Source organism: Tyto alba, unplaced genomic scaffold, assembly GCF_018691265.1.
Source record: "Tyto alba isolate M040663 unplaced genomic scaffold, T.alba_DEE_v4.0 Super-Scaffold_29, whole genome shotgun sequence".
Lineage (NCBI taxonomy): Eukaryota > Metazoa > Chordata > Aves > Strigiformes > Tytonidae > Tyto > Tyto alba.
In genome coordinates this window covers 10,620,276-10,639,201 of record NW_024881303.1, presented here as the reverse complement: position 1 = coordinate 10,639,201, position 18,926 = coordinate 10,620,276, and the positions used below count along the sequence as shown (strand labels likewise).

Here is an 18,926-nt window from a genome sequence, read left to right as displayed (position 1 = left end):
TCAGACTTCACACAACAATCTTGTCTCAGATAAAACAAATTCCAGAGGCTGGAGACTGCTCAAGGTTTCCCATTTCTGACTGAGCTAGACTTCAACCCTGTCCTCAAAGGCTCTCTTTTCTAAGTGAAATGGTATATCAGGTCCAAAATTTACTCTCTGTCATTTGGGACCCCAGTTGCAGCCATCCAGAGCACCAGTTGTGAAATAAGCTTCTACAACTGAAGGGCATTCATAAAGCAGTATTTAATGTCAAGTGTTTGAAGTGACTGTTACACCCTAGAGCGAACAGCAGATATCCATCATCCTATGGATCGATCACCTGGTTTATCAGGTTTAACTCCAAAAGGTGGCTGCTCATCATAATGGCCAAAGGATGACAGATCGCTCTTAAACCATCACGAACAGGCCTTGATGAAGGATGCTCACTATACTGATTGGGACAAAGGAAGAAATTTGCGGGTTGGTGCTTGCTGAGGGCACCAGATCAGCTGTGCACAGCTTCCAGGTCGCCTCTGCCATCAGCAGACTATCTGGTCAATCGCTGCTGAAAAACTAGACCTTATGGCCCAGGCTTCTACTATTGTAACAGGCTGTTGCTGCAAACTTCAGCTACCAGCAACACAATGTGGATCTAAAGTACACCTCGTCTGCCATGGTCAGAGTCTCAAGGAGCTGCAGTCAACCAGCTGTTGCTGAAGATGACCATCAAAGCACCTATTCAACTTCCATCAGCAACATAAAATAACTGAAGCCTTGCTTGGAGAAGGCCAGAAAAAAACAAGAGCTATCCCCAGCACACATCCTGCTACCCTTATTTCTCCCCCTTCTTTTATACCAGGACTACAAAAACATGAAGGAGAAAGGCTGGGATGAGGTTAGAAACATTTCTGCTTTCTGAAAGTGAGTCTCACAGCAACAACAGCCAAACAACCAAACAAACAAAAAGCAAAACTCCCAGCAGCTTCATAGCTAAGTAGCAATCTTAGTAAACCAGACATTCTAGTAATTAAAGCAAAAAACAACTTTTGGTTCCAAAGCACAGACCCAGAACACTAACAAAAAGTAGTAAAGGCTTGTTTATTATTCCATGTTTTGAACATCTTCCTTGAAAAATCCCAACTTCTGTATTTGAACAGATCAGCCAACACTGAAAAATTAAAAGTCCTGTTGACAACAGAGGAACTGCTATTTATTTTCTGTTTGATGGCCATCACAAGGAATATCAACACTAAAACCAAACACCTCTACAAATGGGGTTGTTATTCTCTTTCAAAATCAGGCTGGACTTTGCATGAGATTCCCAGTATCAAACCAGTCAAGAATCACAGAATACTTTATGTTGAAAGGAGCCATTAGAAGTGATCTGGTCTAATCGTCTGCTCTACAAAAGAAATCCTAACACTAATAGTACATGTAGGTAATTCAGGAGAATTATAAAAATAAAAAGGCAAAAATAGAATGAATGCAACTTTATCAAACTACAACTTTCAAATCAAATTCGAAGAACAAAACCTCAAGTCTGCTTGGCCATGTGCCCTTGTTTTAATCTCCTTGCCTCCAGTAACTGGTTTGAGGATTTTAAGAGTCAGCAGAAAGATGAATATCAATAAACATTCTCTGTGTGTACTGGGCATAAAAAGGAGAAATGAATTCTGTGTTCCTCCATGTTTTATTTCACCACATGAATGATGAGAGAAATAGCACAGGATTGTATATGGTCAAAAAGGTATGCACAGCCTCTGAAGCGTGAACGTGTATCTACAACCACACATCCTGTTGTGTGTCATTCCACATCTAAAATGGTGCCTGAAAAGAGTAAAGTCTCCAGAAACATGAGGTTTCGCCATAAGCACACTCAGTCTAGTCACGGGAATAAACAAACCTCTCTAAGACACCAACAAGAGCTGTTGTGAAGTAGCCCATTCCTAGTAGCCTGCAGCAGCTGCTGAGGAGAAAGCTTTCTTTTGGAAAGGATTCCTTAAAATGGGAAGAAGACTTGATATATACTGATTTTTTCACATTCCTACCAGTAACCTGTCAGAGGATTAACACAAAAAATGATGACAAAAAACAAGCCTTAAAAATGCATAAAACTTACCACAGTAAATCTGATCTTTTTTTTTTTTTTCCTTATTTTAGATACATCTTTCTATAACATGATTTGTATTACTGCAGTACACTGCAACTTCAGATACACATTTGAGGCTCAGCCACCTGCTGAACAAATAAAACAATGAGCCAGTCCCTGTTCTGCAGAGTTTACTGTCACAGGAGAGGAAAAAAACAGAAAGCCAGACAGATAGACACACAAAAAAAGGGGGACCAATACAGGGCATCGCAATGAACAGCAGTCTCAGTACACATGCACTGCAAGTTCATCAAGGCCTTTTATAAGCAACACAAGGAGCAAGAGCTTTTAAAGAGGATAATAAAGCAGTACTGCAGCTGTTTATGGGGACCATTTCCCAAGTGTGAAAGGGTAGCACAAGAGAAAGCACAGAAGTGCTTGCTTGCCCCCACGTTATAGTCACAGTATAGAGACACGCTAGGCTAACTGGAGGCAGAAGTTAACATCTTAATAGCAAATTAGAGATGGTAAAAATAGGTATGAAAAGCAAAAGCAGCTGGTTTTGCAGCTCAATGCAACAGAGGAACTAATAGACAGCAACAAAGCAGCAGCCTGGAGAACGAGCTCTGCCCTGTTCAGAGCAGCACTCTGAATGGGACACAGATACATGCCAAGCATACAAAGATGCAAGATGATGCAAACCTTAGAAAAGTATATTCCCTCCCTCCACGTTTCGCTTTTGTTTTCCATTTTCATGAACAACACTATACTCCAACAACTACAGCAACTTTGAAAACATCAACTTTTTTGAAGATCAAAAAATGTAGTCTCTGAAGACAATCCGGCCATAGTTGCTGCAGAGCCGAGACAAGTCACTATTTCAGAAAGAAATCTAGCCACCTGCTGCTCTAAGCAGAGAAGGCAGTACACATGTAAAATCACGCCTTTTTTCTGAAATTACAACTGATATTACCCAGGAAACACAGACTAGACTGGGAAAAAAAATGCATTAACTCCAAATGGTGCAGGTACACTGAACTGAACCATAGATGGCTAGCTAGTAGTCTTCACTCAGTTGTCACAGGTTTGCTCATCTTAAAATCATTTTGTATTATTCCCAATGAACAATCTATCACAGCCACTTTAGACCTCTGGCTTCAAGACAGACAGTAGGTATCAGTAAGACCGGGACATCTCAAACCCTCAGGCATTAAAAAAAAGTTATAGCAGTTATTATAGAAGGATGAAACACCTACAGTACAAAAGGTTCCTACTGCAGCAAGAACAGCACATTCTAACCCAATAAAAGCAATCACCAAGTCTGGTCCTAGAGCTCACTCAGGATCACATCAGTCTATGCCAAACACAAGATGTAAGTTTTAAGCAACTGTTCTTAATGCAGCCGAGTCACCACTGCTGAAGTGAAGCTGCTCCACTGCATCTGTCTTTTAACAGTGCTGTCCTCTATGTTCAAAATGTGAGGCCAGATTTGGCTGCTACATCTTTGCAATCCTACTGCATAAAGGGGGAGGATTAACCCAGCTTGTAAAGGCAACAGTCCAGAGGAAGAATGCCTCGTTTTACCTGAACATGCTGAATCTGGCAAGAGCTGATGGTCAGGGAACACAGAGAACCCTTTAAAAATACACAACATCATTTATTACACTGGGACGGTACTTCATGTTGCACAATCCAAGCTTTTGTTTCAAGCAAGAAAATGTTTTCTAAATATTTTGTCACCATGACAGTCCAGCCTTGGACTCAAATTCTGCCCTTGGTTACACCAGAAAACCCCTGTGAAGTCAACTATGTCGTACAGCTCATCGCCACGGCCCAGGCCACCGGGAGGGCTCACCTGGCAGTGCAGCTACCCTGTGTCCTCTCGGCCCCCTGTGCTCCGCAGGGCTTTCTCATCCCAAGCTGTTTTGCCTACCCACAAACTAAAACATTCAACATAAAATCTGTGTGAAGAAACAACACTGTATGTAAGAAGACAGTTCTGCAACTAAGAAATACTAAACACCTCCTCGACAGGTTCAGCTTTATCCGAGGAATACAGGCAAAACAAAAGCCATTCCCAAGATAGCAGAATGAAGTATTTTAAACACATAGAGAAAAAGACACATAGAAAAACATCCCAGCTTTGAGGGCCCTCTTCCAAGTAAAAACATTTCTTTCAGGGACATTAATTTGGCAAACTAAACTAAATCTGAGCAGATACAGCGTAAGTCCACAGCACAACCCTGAAAAGAGCAGTGGAGTATTTCTGTACGACTCAGGAAGCCGAATGAAGACTTCTGCAGAACAAGATCAACAGGGTGTTTATATACAGCCAGCAGCGTCATGTGAACGGGTGGTTTAGTTTGTGAAATGAATGTTTACATTGTCATCTTAAAAAAAAAAACAAAAAACAAAAAACAAAAACCAACAACAAAAAACAACACACACACAGAAATCCACCCTCTATTCCACACTTACAAGTTTCCAACATTAAAAACATAGCAGGGGAAGGAAGTACTCCAGCAGCCAAAATTTACAAATTCTTACCATAACTTTGGCGCAGTAAACTTCTCCAGTGTCACAAAGGCCTATTCTTCAGGGGGCTCGGTTGCCTTTTTTTTCAGGACTAATCCACATGTGAACGCTATTAAAGAACACACAAAATGCCAACAGAAGCATAAACCTATGTATATGTCTGTGTGTTTGTTTTTTCAAAGTTTTACCTGTCTTTCCTTACACAGAAGATACCTAGGCAGAAGATACCTAAGAACAGCCTGGAGGCAGTTATTTCTGTTTTCTCTCTTTTTACTAGTGAAGCTCAGTAAGCTTTTTCCTTTCCCCCAAAAATGGCAATACTATTTTATTTTAATTCATTCCAGTCAGTGACAGAGATTCACCCTCATGAGTTGCATTCAACAGCCAGGTTCCAAAAATTTAACAAAGAATTAACATTTTAATATGATATGGGGTGGGGGGGCGTTGTGTGTGTGTGTGTGTGTGGTGTGGGGGGGTGTTATCTTTCTTTGCTTTACTAGGAAAGAAATTCCTAACAGTAACCTTTTAATTGTTTGAGAGACACCTTACGAGAACCTCAAAGAAAATACTAATACTTTTAAGTTACACTTGGCATTTCTGCACTGCAAAAACAAATCCAAGCTCTGAAAGTCAGTACTTTTTCCTCTTATTATCTGAAGCTATATAAAAGCCCTAACACAGATTTGAAAGAAATACAACAGAAAATCCTGCCTGATCTAAATACACAGAGCTAAATTTATCTTTCAGTCTTCGAAACACCACTTAAGAGATTGGGCATTTAGAGTTCTATTCACTGGCTAGAAAAAAGCCAAATAGTACATTTTAAAAACTGACTTTGAAATATTGTTATGAGAACAGGGACAAGCTATGTAAACCCTAAAATTCTGTGGGTCTTTGTACTCACGATTATTGTCGCAAACTAAAAGGCTCATATTCCCTACTAAGCAAACATTTACAATTAAATCCATTCTGCACAAGGCATTTGCATTTTGAGATAGAACAGTCAGTTGTTCAGCTGCTGTGATTTAGATGGATTGGTTCATTATTGCTGCAGTTCGTTTTCAGCTACACTGTATAACAAAGGGGTGCCAATGTAGTCTTGAATGGCTTTAAAGCTAAGTATGCTGGTATTCTTCCATGATGATGTAATTTAACTATCTCCCCCTCTCTCAGATCAAGATATCTTGACTTTACAGGCTGAACTTCAGCAAAAACAACAGATACAAGCTGTCACAATAGTGTTCAATAGGCAATATCTCTGCAAGTCAGCTGAAGGCTGTTGCTGGCAAGTTTGCAGTGATTTTCCATGTATGAAAAAGTAATTCTTCCCTAATTTTTTTTTAGAATATGTACTTTTCCTATCATGCAAGTAACAAGGCAACTTCAACTTCCACACCAGGAGATACATTAGTTATATACCTTCAAATGTTTATATAATAAAAAGCTATCTGTTGCAGAAAAGAAGATCTAGAACTACAGTGATCTCTCACGCAAAGAAAATTTCAAGTTGAAAAAGTCAATTACCATCCTATTCCTTCACTGTCTGAAACATATCACCAAAGGTAGTATTAAAGCAGTGAAACACCATTTGTCTATTAACAACCATGTAAAAACGCAAGATTTCTTTTTTTAAAAAAGTATTGAAGAAAAAGCCATGATGATGAGTGGCATTTAACCTTCCAATCTGAAGCAGGGTCTTCTGAAGACACTGCCAGAGCAGCACAAAGAACACTCACCACAGAGTGATTACTGAATTTATAGTGGCAAAGGATTCATATCCTACATCCAGAAATTAATTTCCAACTGTAAAACTACTTCCACACCCCACAACCAGCACTGTCACCACAGATTATCACAACTGGATTCTAGTCTGCTCTATGCATAAACTTGTAATGGAATAATAAACATATAATATAGCTAAACCTATGCAACTACACGTTTAAGTCAAGTCTTGAATTAAGAAATAAATGCCTTCTCTTCTCTTCGTGATCCCAAAATTTCATTTCTACTTAATGAGGATAGGAGGGGAAAGAGATTACATGATCAAAAGTTAAACATTAATAAACCAAAACCCCCAAAAATCTGCATTACCGAGAAAACACTTTCATTTAGTTAACTGACTGCTACTCATAGAAGGTTTACAGGCCACGGACAGGTGCAGGAATATGTATGACACAAAAAAACACCAGCCCAGACCATCCATTCCCCTGAAAAGCAACCAGCAAATAAAAGGTAGCATCCCCACTTTGCAGCTATGAGGAGGCCTGACTGGATTTTGAACTGCTTAACAGGTTTACTCAAGGGTGTAACTTTTTACTGACACTCCAACTGCGAAGCTCCAACTTACACACAATAGCAAGAATATACAAAATAGTGCTCACCCTTGTATTTCAGGGCATAAACACTACTTGGTGCAAATATTTTCCACACCAGTGTAACGACATCATTCTGAACAAGGCGGCATTACACTGGCAGCTGTAATATGGCACGTCCAAAGCCTCATATGGAAACACACGACAAAAATTTTATATAAGTATTTTTTCTCTTAAATCTTGAGATTTAGTTTAACTGGAGTTTGATGGATAAAAAGGCAGTTCAGATACAGTTCCATGTGTATGTTTCTATTAGCCATTAGCCCCAGAGCCTCTTGCAGAAAATGTGAGTTATTCTTTCACATCGCTTGCTTTCTTAAGTGGAATCAGTATGCAATTCTTGATTCCCAGTTCCTTTGACACAACTGCAGAAATAGTAGGGTCTACTGCTAAGGCTAAGAGCTCAGAAAAAAAAAAAAAAAAAAAAAAAAAAAAAAAAAACCACACCAAAATACATTATAAATTATTTTAAATCCTCTATTTTTTGAGATTTGTCACTAAAAGTTATAAATTTACTAAAGAATCTAAAGACTAAACTGTGAAGAAGGCACTTGGGTTATGTTTTCCAGTTTTTCTCTACACCATGAGGATTAGCAAGCTCCTCTGCTTCTAAAAGAAAAAGGGGCAAAACTTTCAAAATCTTGTGACTTCTACAAGAAGCAACTGATTTATAAAGCCACCACAAGTATAAGAGCTACATTTAAAATTTGAGAATGAGCAGCCATTGATGTAAGCAGCCCTGACCTCCATCAGCACCTGAAGTCTACTCAAGTAACACCAGTGTTGACCTCACGAGTTAGACTTCCCTATCAGGATAATAATGATTATCTCGAAGACCTCTCCTACGAAGAACGGCTGAGAGAGTTGGGGCTGTTCAGCCTGAAAAAGAGAAAGGTCCAGGAAGACCTTATTGTGGCCTTTCAATACGTAACAAGGGCTTGTAAGAATGGCTGAGAGAGGCTTTTTACCAGGGCCCATAGTGACAGGTCAAGGGCTAATGGTTTTAAACTATAGAAGAGTAGATTTAGACTATATATATGTAAAGAAAAAATTCTTTACTATGAGAGTGGTGAGGCGCTGGCCCAGGGTGCCCAGAGCAGCTGTGGCTGCCCCCTCCCTGGAAGGGTTCAAGGCCAGGTTGGACGGGGCTGGGAGCCCCCTGGGCTGGGGGAAGGGGGCCCTGCCCGGGGCAGGGGGGATGGAACTAGATGATCTTCAAGGTCCCTTCCAACCCAAACCATTCTAAGACTGGAAGTCCCTCCCAAAACAGGTATCTCCTATGAAGGCTATGGTTCACAACCAACACAAAACCCATTTCTCTGGCATGCATGTTTTGTGGTCCTCATTAAGAGTGCATTAGTAAAGCGCAAGCAGAGGAGACTGATTTGATAACCCTGTAAACGATTCAGATGCTGCACTCGGCCTCATTATTAGTATGAAACACCACTGCAGTCATGCACAGAACCACTGACTCCAAAGCGTATTTCTACATGCAGTTCACCAAAGGCCTGGGCTTTGGACAGCACTTCAAAACACGCTCTCCCAACCTACCCAAGAGACTCAGGGCAACAGCAACTGACTTGCCCGCAGTCTGTGATGATTGTTTACCTCGGCTGTCCTCAAATATGACCATGCACTTTTGAATAAATTGACAAATTTCACAATATTGTTTGACCAGCTATCTTTTTCACATTTTTGGCTCAACTTGAAGAGGTGGGAGAGTAATCCCAGGGTTCTGTACCATGTTTTTCAACTGCAGTCAGTCTTCATTATTTCCCCCTTTCTGTTGCAGTAAGTATTTCTCACAGAAGCACACTACTTCACACCTAATATGGTGTTATTCTTTCTCCATTCTTTTTCTTCCTCTTTCCTCACATAGTTTCCTGGTTTTTGTTCCCCCTTTGAGAGGCACATTGTACCTGCAACATAATACATCTGAAAATAATAATCCCTCCTCTGTCTTCCCCCCATAAGCGGTGACTTTTTAAGTAAGATTTAACTCTTTCTTTTTTTTTTTTCTTAGTAAATCAGTTACTTCAGTATGTAAAAGGGAAAAAACCCTACAAGGCTGACAGCTGTTTTTTTACAATGCTCTGTCTTTTAAAATCCATTCAAATTACATGTTCAAATGTTAAGCAAATCCCTCTTTCCGATACATATTAAGCTTTGTTTCCTGAATGAGTCTGAGACCAACCACCACTGTAATTTTTAAAAGAATTATTAGTAACATAAAAAGTGGATAAAAGGAGATACACTACCTGTCAACGTGTACTGCTCTAATATCAAAGTCCTCACCAGATTTTTCAGATGGTAAAGTCTAGGGCTAAGAGTGCTAACACAGAGCAGGTTTAGGCAGGGTAAGCTGCGGGCACAGGCAAAGGACTGCAACTGGTGGTGCTTAGGCAGGGGGAGCACCAACAGGGAATGCTGAAGGGAAGGAGCCTTCTGGCATCCACACAGGGGCTGCAGGGGAAAAGGTATTTTCAAGTGAGGACAAGGCGCCAAATTTAAAATGCATGGCACAGCACCTTGCCTAAAATCACTCCTGCAAGAACAACATGCAAGCTTTATTCTCTTGCTCTCTCTTTACCTCAAAATAGCATACTCAGTATTTCTTCCTTGCTAAATCCAAACCTGATGACTTCTCAGTATGCCTACTAAGAGAAAAAAAGAACAGAAAACCACACGTGGACAACTTTTTTTTTTTTTTTCTTTGCACAGGCCTACCTTTTTCTTCTCAAAAATGAAGGAACCATGAAAAAGAGGATCAAAGCCAATGCAGGGTGTTTCTGCATGTTCCACTGTATCAAGCATTCCCAGGCTCACTTTAACAGGGCTTGCAATGTCCCAGACTCCTCATTCCCAAATCTCTTTTAACGGTAAGTAACAGTAATTTATGATGCTACCCCACTTTTAGAGATAAAACCAAGACCTAGTTTGTTTCACTTCTGATGTACAATACAACAGAATAGGAAAGTAAACTTCCAGGACTGACAAAAATAACATAGGCATCAACATCTGAGCTCTTCCTCTTTGTCATTCAAAGCGAGAGTATGTTTGGTGTCACTCACATGTAAGTTCCAGACAGTCAGTTTACAAACACAGAGAAAAACATCTGACCTAGAATGACTTTAAAGAACTGAAAGCATTTTGAAAAAAAGGTGGGGGAAAATGTTGGAATATATTTTTGGGGAGTAACTTTTACTGAAGAAAGAAACATTGGGACTTCACCCTTTCAAAAATGTGAAGCTGTGGCTTAAAGAATGGGTTTTCCTACACACACACACACAAAAAAAAAAAAAAAAAAAAAAAAAAAAACCAACGTTCTGGAAGTAAGACTTTTCTAAAAGGACACGGGAAAGTAACAAAGATGGCAAAGACTTAAGCAGTCTGCTCAGTGCAAGGAAGATGAGCAACCTCTAGGCCACACTAGCTCTTTTAAAGATGCAGTACAGTATAGTTATACTGCATTAGGTAGTTCTCAGCATCTGACTTCCCTGTCATCTAAATCAGACTTTTTACAGTACACTGGATCTAGCCTGTTTCCTATGATCTCTCCACAAATAATTCCATCAGATGAGATTTACCCTCCAAAAGTCTAGCTGACTAGCCATTATCAGCTCATATTTCTCCAGATGTTTTGTGATCTCATCCTTTCTTAATGTCTCTAGCATCTTGCCTACCACCAAGGTCAGATTTATTGGTCGACAATTTCCTGGTTCCTCCCCAGTCCCCCTTTCCCAGAACAGGGCAATCAAAATGAAAGCAACCAAGAGCTAGCATTGCAAAACTATTGCCCCTTGTGTTGAAAAAGAGACACAAGAAAAACCACAAACGGACATAGTTTATCTTTTGTTTCCAATAAGAAGAGCAACAGATTTCCCTATAAACCCAACCCTTCAGCTCAGGAAGTAGCATCAGCTTCTTTCTCTCTGTTACAAACTTCCCCTCTCCATTCTTTGTTCAGTCCCTATCTTGTTTCTTACTTTTCCTCTTCCCCTCACTTTTTCCTCTGAAGCAGCTGTGCCCTCTATAGCTGGCATCTTCAGAGTTCAGATGTGTCTTAAGATCCTTTGTATCGAGGATACAGTCACTCCTTTGAAATACCGTGAAAGCCAGACGATCCTTGAACTAATCTGAACCTCAAGGTTCTGGCTACATAGGTCATCAAGAAAGTGCACTGCTACACCCCAGAGACAGACAGAAGCCAAGGTAATAAACAGAAAACCACCCCAAAATAAAACACACACACACACAAAAAGGTAGAGAACATGGTGAGAACAGAAAAGAGAGAAGATGGAAGAGGTAAAGAAAAACAGCAACACAAGAGACCCACTGGTTTAAAAAAAAAAAAAAAAAAGTTAACTTCAGGATCATAAGATCCTGTTTTGATTCATATTAACAGAATACTGAAAGTAGAAACCTGTGCTCAAAATAACAAAGCTAAAGTTCATAGTCTGTGCTATTCTGCCAGAGAAACTTGAAATAGTAACAATCAGTATTTAATTCCTGGCTTGTATTTAACAGAATAGATCCTGCATTCATTTTATGCAAGGAAGCTATAGGAAGACAAATCACAGTGGACTACTGGTTATTTTTTACAACCTCTGTATCACTCCATTTCATTACAGAAATAATTCTTTAACAAAAAAAAAAAAAAAAAAAAAAAAAGTACTATTTCCGTAAGTGGAATAAATATATTTTGTATAATTTCTCATTTAAGGACCTCTCGTAATTTTGGTCCACTTGGAAGCCAGACTCCCAACCAGTCAAATAGTTTTACCTGCCTCAAGTCCACACAAATTGACATTTAGAGGACATATTCTGGTTTTCACGGTTAAAATTACTGTTTAGTGTTTATATACTATTTAAAAACAAAAGCAAAATGTAGCTCCACATTTGCTGCTAATTATTAATGGTTCAATATGCGGGTCTCTCCTGCTGCTTATATTTGCTTCAGAGTTCTGAGAGAAAAAATGAGATTTCTATTTCCTTCTTTAAATGTCAGTGTCCATTTTTCCCCTCCCCCCTTTTCCCTGCCTGCAAGAGTCTCCTTTTTCCATACGAGTTTATGCCCTAATAAGAAAACCGGACATACTAGGGAAGACAGAGATGACAGAGTATCAAAATGCACAATCCCCCTTTTGTTAGCCTTGCAGAAAGACTTTACAAAAAAAAAAAAAAAAAAAAAAAACACACAGGATGAAGACTGAAGACAATAGAAGAACCTTTATAAACAGAGACCAGAGCAGAAAGATGCAAGAAATCCAGTGAGATCTTTAAAATGGATCAGTAAAGTAAATAAAATACACTCCGGCATACCTCTTTTATCCAGAAAGTTCCACAACACATGACCAAAATTAAGAAAATTAAGGATACTCATGATATACATCCAGAAAACCTGTAATCTCAAAACTCAACAAGCAGCAATTTGGGCAGATAATTTTGTCCTTCCTCCCTCATATTCAATCACAATTATAGCACCTCTGCATCAACCCATTTCCCCCATCCTTTCCCACCAAACAAACCTTCAGCATAACACAACCAGGGACTACATATTCTGGACGTACACATACAATACACCAACCCCACATCTGAATTTCTTCACATTTTCTACACGTGTGTTGGAACACTTCAGGCACACAGTTATGCAAAGAGTGGTTAGTATTTTAACTACTGTTTCTGCCTTCACACAAGAGTCTATCGCCTCACTGTGATTAGAGTAACAGCACCAAGTACTGCCAACAGGGAAAAGGAGCGGGGCCGGGGGGGGGGGGGGGAAGTTCATTCATGAATTTTTCTGTTTCTGCCTGGTTGAGGTTAGACATGTCATGGAGATGACTCTGGCCCCTGCACAAACAAACATCTGCGCTACTGGAAGTAGAGCTTCCTTCAAGCGACTGACTTACAGAACTGCCAAGAGCTCTCGGCCAGGCAGCAACGTTTAATTTCGTTTCTCCATTTGTATTTTTAATTTTGGAAACAAAAACAGAAATGTAAAGCATGCTGACAGAAGAAAACAACCCAACAATTCTAGAAAGCCCTGCTATTTCCCTGCCAGGCCAAAACACCTGCTCCTGCAAACGACAGCTTTATGCTTATATACACCTGCCATCCAGAAGGACTCCAGAGCACTTTGCAGCCTGATTTATATATACACAAATCATTAGAACCACCAAAATTAAGCCACTGCTGGGGTGAAATGTAGCAACTGTTTTAACTGCACACAGCCATGCTGCTCAACTGCTCAGGACATGAACTAAGAGACACCATATCCAACCAAAGCTGAGGGGGAACGTTAGGTAGAGAACACCATTGCCCAATCTGGAGTTCGGCCAGTCACTACTTAAAATATTTGCATGTGGAAAGCCCTAGGATCTTTAAAGAACACATGCAGTGCAACCTTCGGTTTTACAAATGATCCAAAAGACAAACAATACACATTTCCTATATCTAAAATTCTCCTTTAGCAGTCCCTCCCTGAAGTAATTACTGTTTATGCCTTAACTTCAGAAGCTCACAGTATCAGACATCAGTTTTGGAAACATCCTGTGGTTGAAGCACTTGATCTTGCAGAGCCAGCAAACTGATAGGGTCTGGCAATAAATGTAGATGATTAAAAAAAAAAAAAAAAAATCCTTTACAAAACAAAAGCGCACATATGTGGATCAGTTCCCCCGCACACACCCCCCCAGCCAAAAGAACTGAATTTGTCAACTGATCCCGAAACAGCTACAGAACCCAAGAGAGTAACAGAGCTGACACACTGGAAAGCTGAGGAGGGGAGATAGTACTGCTTTCTAAAACCTCCTCGCATGGACAATGACAAATTAACAGTTGCAAAGTCAATAAAGTAGAATGTAATAGGTGTTCACCGCACATACTGAGAAGGCAAAAAGGTATTGGAGAACAGGTTAAAAAGATTAGGAAACCTGGCATCCAAAAAACACGATCTATGTTTAACAGTTTGGGTACAAATTTACAGTCTCAAATATGCAGAACATACAGAGGAACATTTTGGAAATGGAAATGTGTTCAGCAGATAATCTAATGATAATATTATCAGCAAACCATCAGAAATAATAATCTGTTTTCTCTTCCGTAATGGAAAAAAAAAAAAAAAAAAGAAAATCAGATCAGGATATCAGGACATCTTTTACTAAGACCTCTTCCAGAGGTCTCCTTCCTTGAAAGCAGCTTTATCATAATCCTAGAAACAACAAAAATTCAATTCTCAAGAGTAAATACAGACAAGCTTGAAATACACCATGGCTGTTTTAGTTTGAGACGCACCTGCCTCTGAATCATCCTGATGATACAATTTCATTTTCATACTTTTTAAAATAAATGGGTTTTGTACAGTACTCCTCAAAATAACAAAATAATTTTTTTAAAAGTTACAAGTAAGTGCATAAAGAATTATAACAATAGACGGTTAAGAAAACTTGAGCCTAAAATCATTATTTAAAACTGAAAACATATCTCTGATTTGAAGAGCTTCTAGATTCATAAATGGGAATGGGAAGCATAATTCTGTGTTTCCTTCTACAGTTTTATCTAAACACAGCATAATTCTCAAATACTTTATCAGAACAAGGTAGTGTGGGTACACCAGAGTTACTTAAGATGAGTGGAAAGGCATTGCTAACTGAAATAAACCAGAACAAAAAAAGCAAAAAACTTTATCAAAACATTTTTAAATCAAGCATCAGACAATTTACTAAACTAAGCTGCATATCCAGCTGTTAGAAATATATGTTACCACACTTTTAAAACATGGATTATCAACGTATTTTCTAAATTCTTAGAAATTTCTTATTGTTGCTGAAGAACCGTCAGCCTTTATCAAGGTTATGATACTGTATTTCCATTTTCTTCCAGAATAATTATGCTACACCTTTGCACCTTCAGGCAAGTTGTTGCAAACCCTCCAGAAAAATTCAGAGTCTGCAGAACCATGCAAGCTTCCCTACTGCTGGAGCACACAGATTCTGTTTCTGATCCAAAAAAATGACGGTATTATGGAAAGTACCTAATGCTGCTCTGTTCCTTCCAAGAAACGATAGCAGAATACAAAGAAACAAGTAAGTCAAGTACCTTATAGGAGCAATTCTGTAGTAACTGAAAAAACCCACACCCCTATCCCAAAAAAAAAAAGAACAAACCCACTGTTTTGGGAGAAAAACATTTAAGAATGCAAAAAGCATAACAATACACGACTATGTTATTTCAGTTTTGCCACCCAATCAAGAAGAAAGACTTTTTATAAAAATTGAATGTCATTAGTGATACAACAGAAATCCACAGAGTGCATAAACTCAAGGCTATTCTTCCCATCTAGGACACTGGTACCAAGAACGGTTTAGACGCAAACAAAATAGCACATTCTCTATCAAGTCTCTGGAAGAGCACAGCATTGCTCACAAAATACAGGCATATTTTTCACCACTCAAATGAGAATTGGCCAAGACAACTCTACCTGCTCACACAAAACATACACCAAAATAATTTGCTACAGTTTAACCTTTAACTCTCTAAGTAGCATCTCCTTCAGTTGCTATCTTTAGCACCATTTTCAAAGCAGCTGACGCAGTTTTTGGTGAACACACACGCGCACACATATATGCACACACCCAAAGAAAACCCCTTATATGTGCCGTTTCTCATTAGTGAACAGGAAAATAACAGACTATTGAAGATATGCTGCTAAAGGACAGATCACTGCACAAGATAAAATCAATCTACTGTCCTGAAGGGAAGAGTCACTTACCTCGTTTGTGAAGCCACCCTTCCTTCACTATTGCTACTTCATTCATAATGGCAGGAATGTCTCTTGAAAAAACAGTTTATGACAAAATATCACTCTGTTGAAATTCCTGAACTTCCGCAGAAGGCTCCACAAAAGGGTTGGGGTGGGTTTTTTCTGTTTTTCTTCTTCTCTGCTATTTCTAAAAGGATCAAAAGAAGAGTACACCATCACTTTGAAGCATGTCACATACGTACAGTAAGGGATACAGCAGAGAGTAGCTTTCATTGCTGGGTTGTTGGTTTGAGTTGTTGGGTTTTTTTTTTTGTTTTGTTTTGTTTTTTTAATTTTTATTACAAATCCTAAATGAAGTCTTCACAAGAATTTTTATATCTCAGCGGGTGGAGGTGTCAAAATACGTACTTGCTAAAGTCCTGCTTCTTCACTGAGCAGGTTGATTGTGGGCAGACTCACAACATCACCAGATGCTGTCTGGATTAGAGATAGATGCAAAACCTTGCCTAGCAGACCTCCATCTCTCCAACAATACCTAATTCTCCACAACAATAAAAATTCTGAGGTTTCACGAAGTCCAGTTTTAAGTATTTCCTGGTAAGAAGACTTCCAGAACCTCTTCTGGAAGGTTTCTTTACATCCTGATGTATAGCAGTCTATCAACTAGTACACAGGGCATCTTAGAGATAAACCTCTGCCAGTAAAAACTCCCAATACTCTGCTTCAGATTTTCCTACCTGTTGATCCCGCTCAAACCGCCCTGACTCCCCAACCTTTGATAACTCCTACCTCTCCTAGAGGTATACAAAGAATCTCAGATAAACTCACATACCTTTCTGTTATCCTAAATCAGCCCTCACAGCACCCTGATCAATTTTATTGCTCTTCCTGGAACTCACCACAGTTTGCAGCTGCCTTTCTCGCAATGAAATACACCGAAGTACAACTTAGGATTTTTACTCCTCTGCTTTATGAGACAAAATCCCTATCTAAATATCTAAAAATTGCTGTATCTCATTGAAAATGTGTCTAGCTCATGGCTGACTACCACAGAAACGTTCTTTGCATTTCTCTCCCTCATTGAAAGTAATCTCTTCCCAAATGCATTAGCTTTTATTATTTTTCTAAATTGAATTTGATTATTTTTCTGCTTGTGGTACAAATGTTCTCTGTTTTTCTTTAATGACTTCTGTGCTCTCCAAAGTGTCCGTACGACCATTCAATTTGGTATTACCTGGGTGATCAAAAAATGTAACTGGTGACAAATTCCCAGCAGTAACCAAGAAGTTTAATAGAACAAAACCCAGCAGCATTTGTAACCTGTCAAAGACCTGGCTTTTGCTGGAGTCTCTCTCCAACCACAGACAGATCTCATTCCCACCTAACAAATATATACCATCTCTGAATGCATTTGGCACATGTGCATCAATTATCTCTGAGCACACAGCTGACAGCCATCCATCAGAAACTAGATTAACAAGCAACTAACTCCCCATAACTCACTAAGACACAGCTCTGGATGGAAGAATCAGATGGTCAAAATGAATCCAACCTAGATCCAAAACCCCAGCAGGGACAGAGGGCTCTGCAGGGTAATCACCAGTGCTCTGAAATGGGCAGCCTTCAAACTAAGGAGGTCAAATTTGAACAAGTACCATCACTGCCAGCAGAAATGGACTGGGAGAAAAAAAGTCACTCCCCTGATACTTTGCCTATGAACTTTCACTGTTTATAACTATTCCTCAGCTTTTCCAGTAACGCTTTATTTTCTAGTTTTTTCCTAGAAACAAGGTGGGTTGGTGTTTTGTTTTGTTTTTTGGGGTTTTTTTGTTTGTTTGGTTTTTGTTTGTTTTTTTTTGTTTTTTTTTTTTTTTTTTAAATTACAAATCTGCCATATCTCACTGGTTATAATTATCAACTCCAAGAAACAGATAAGACATTTGCTTGAGGGAGGGAAAACACACAAAAAATTACATTGGAACAAGAGACATGTAAGATCTCCTTAATTTCATAGAGAACATCATATGCTGCAGAACAGACCAGTAACCCACAGCTGCCAGAGTTACCTTAAAACAAACCCCTTTAGCTCCAGAGCAATTAGGATAGAACCCAACAAACATGGCAAGCTTTCATTCTCCATTCAAAACTGCATGCACAATAATCATGCAAGCTAGACTTACTTGTTGACGTCAAGAGGAGACTAGACCTCACTTAGAGGCTTTGTTTAAGCATCAAGCAATCTGCAAAGTGTTGAGCAAAACCCCTAAGATTATCACATTTTACCTCTAGAAATGTAACACCCAGGTGTGAAAGTTAACGCTTCTAGCATTGTGCCATAACAGAACACAGTGACTGCAACCTACCTCTGCACCTTGAATTCAACAATTCAGCTGCACTGAACAATACTATGCTTTTCAATAACCATACATAAAAAAAAGGAAGCTATGGGCCAAATTAGTCTGTAGAAAGGACAATCCTATTATTAAAAACAAAAAAGGTGGAAAGGCCCAAAATTCTGCAATCTGCAGCTAGCTTACTCCAGGTTTTTCTGGGTTAACACTTGTCAAGATGACCACTTGGCAGCCTCCTACTTCTCATCAAGCTAAACTGTCATCTCATAATCTGAATTTGAATGATAATACAGCCCAAACAGATCAACAAAGAAATCCAAAATTCAGAGGAATGACTTTGTGTACACTCTGTGGTGTCCAAGAAGTTTCAACTGCCCTTTCCCTACAATTTCTACCTAAGAAACACTCTCCACTTGCTACTGCAGCCCTGCTCTCTGAGATGTGTCTTTACCTGTCCATCTCCCTCAAAGGGAGAGGGGTGGTGGAAGGGGGTAAGGGGCACTAGAAAGGAGCCAGGCACAGGAGATTGGGCAGCACAGCACAACAAAGTGGGAAAACACTAAACAATCCCTGACACCAGCCTGCAGCATGGGCTCCACCTCAGTCCTTCAGTCAGCTGTGCTAGAGTGCTTCTTTTATAAGGGGGGACTTAAGCTATTTTTAATTCACACTGGAAAGAGCTGGCGATCCCTTCTTGATGGGATCAACAACAAGATGTCCACAGACGCAGCTCCAACAGCAGCAAACCCGCTCTATCTGGTATATTTTAAAACACACATTCAAGCTGTGCCTAATATATCTATTTTAGTAAAAGATGTTATTGAAGACAGTGGGAGCAA

At 39.4% G+C, this 18,926-nt stretch overlaps 1 protein-coding gene across 5 annotated transcripts in view; it reads right to left on the bottom strand.

The window, feature by feature from the left end:
* AKT1 (AKT serine/threonine kinase 1) overlaps nucleotides 1–18,926 on the bottom strand; it is a 75,960-nt gene that overhangs the window by 52,831 nt on the left and 4,203 nt on the right. For all 5 annotated transcript variants that reach the window (XM_032981658.2, XM_042799040.1, XM_042799039.1 and 2 more), the window contains one exon: nucleotides 15,746–15,923. In XM_032981658.2, the coding sequence (XP_032837549.1) occupies nucleotides 15,746–15,791 (46 nt within the window). In that variant the 5' untranslated portion in view covers nucleotides 15,792–15,923. The remainder of the gene's footprint in view (nucleotides 1–15,745; nucleotides 15,924–18,926) is intronic.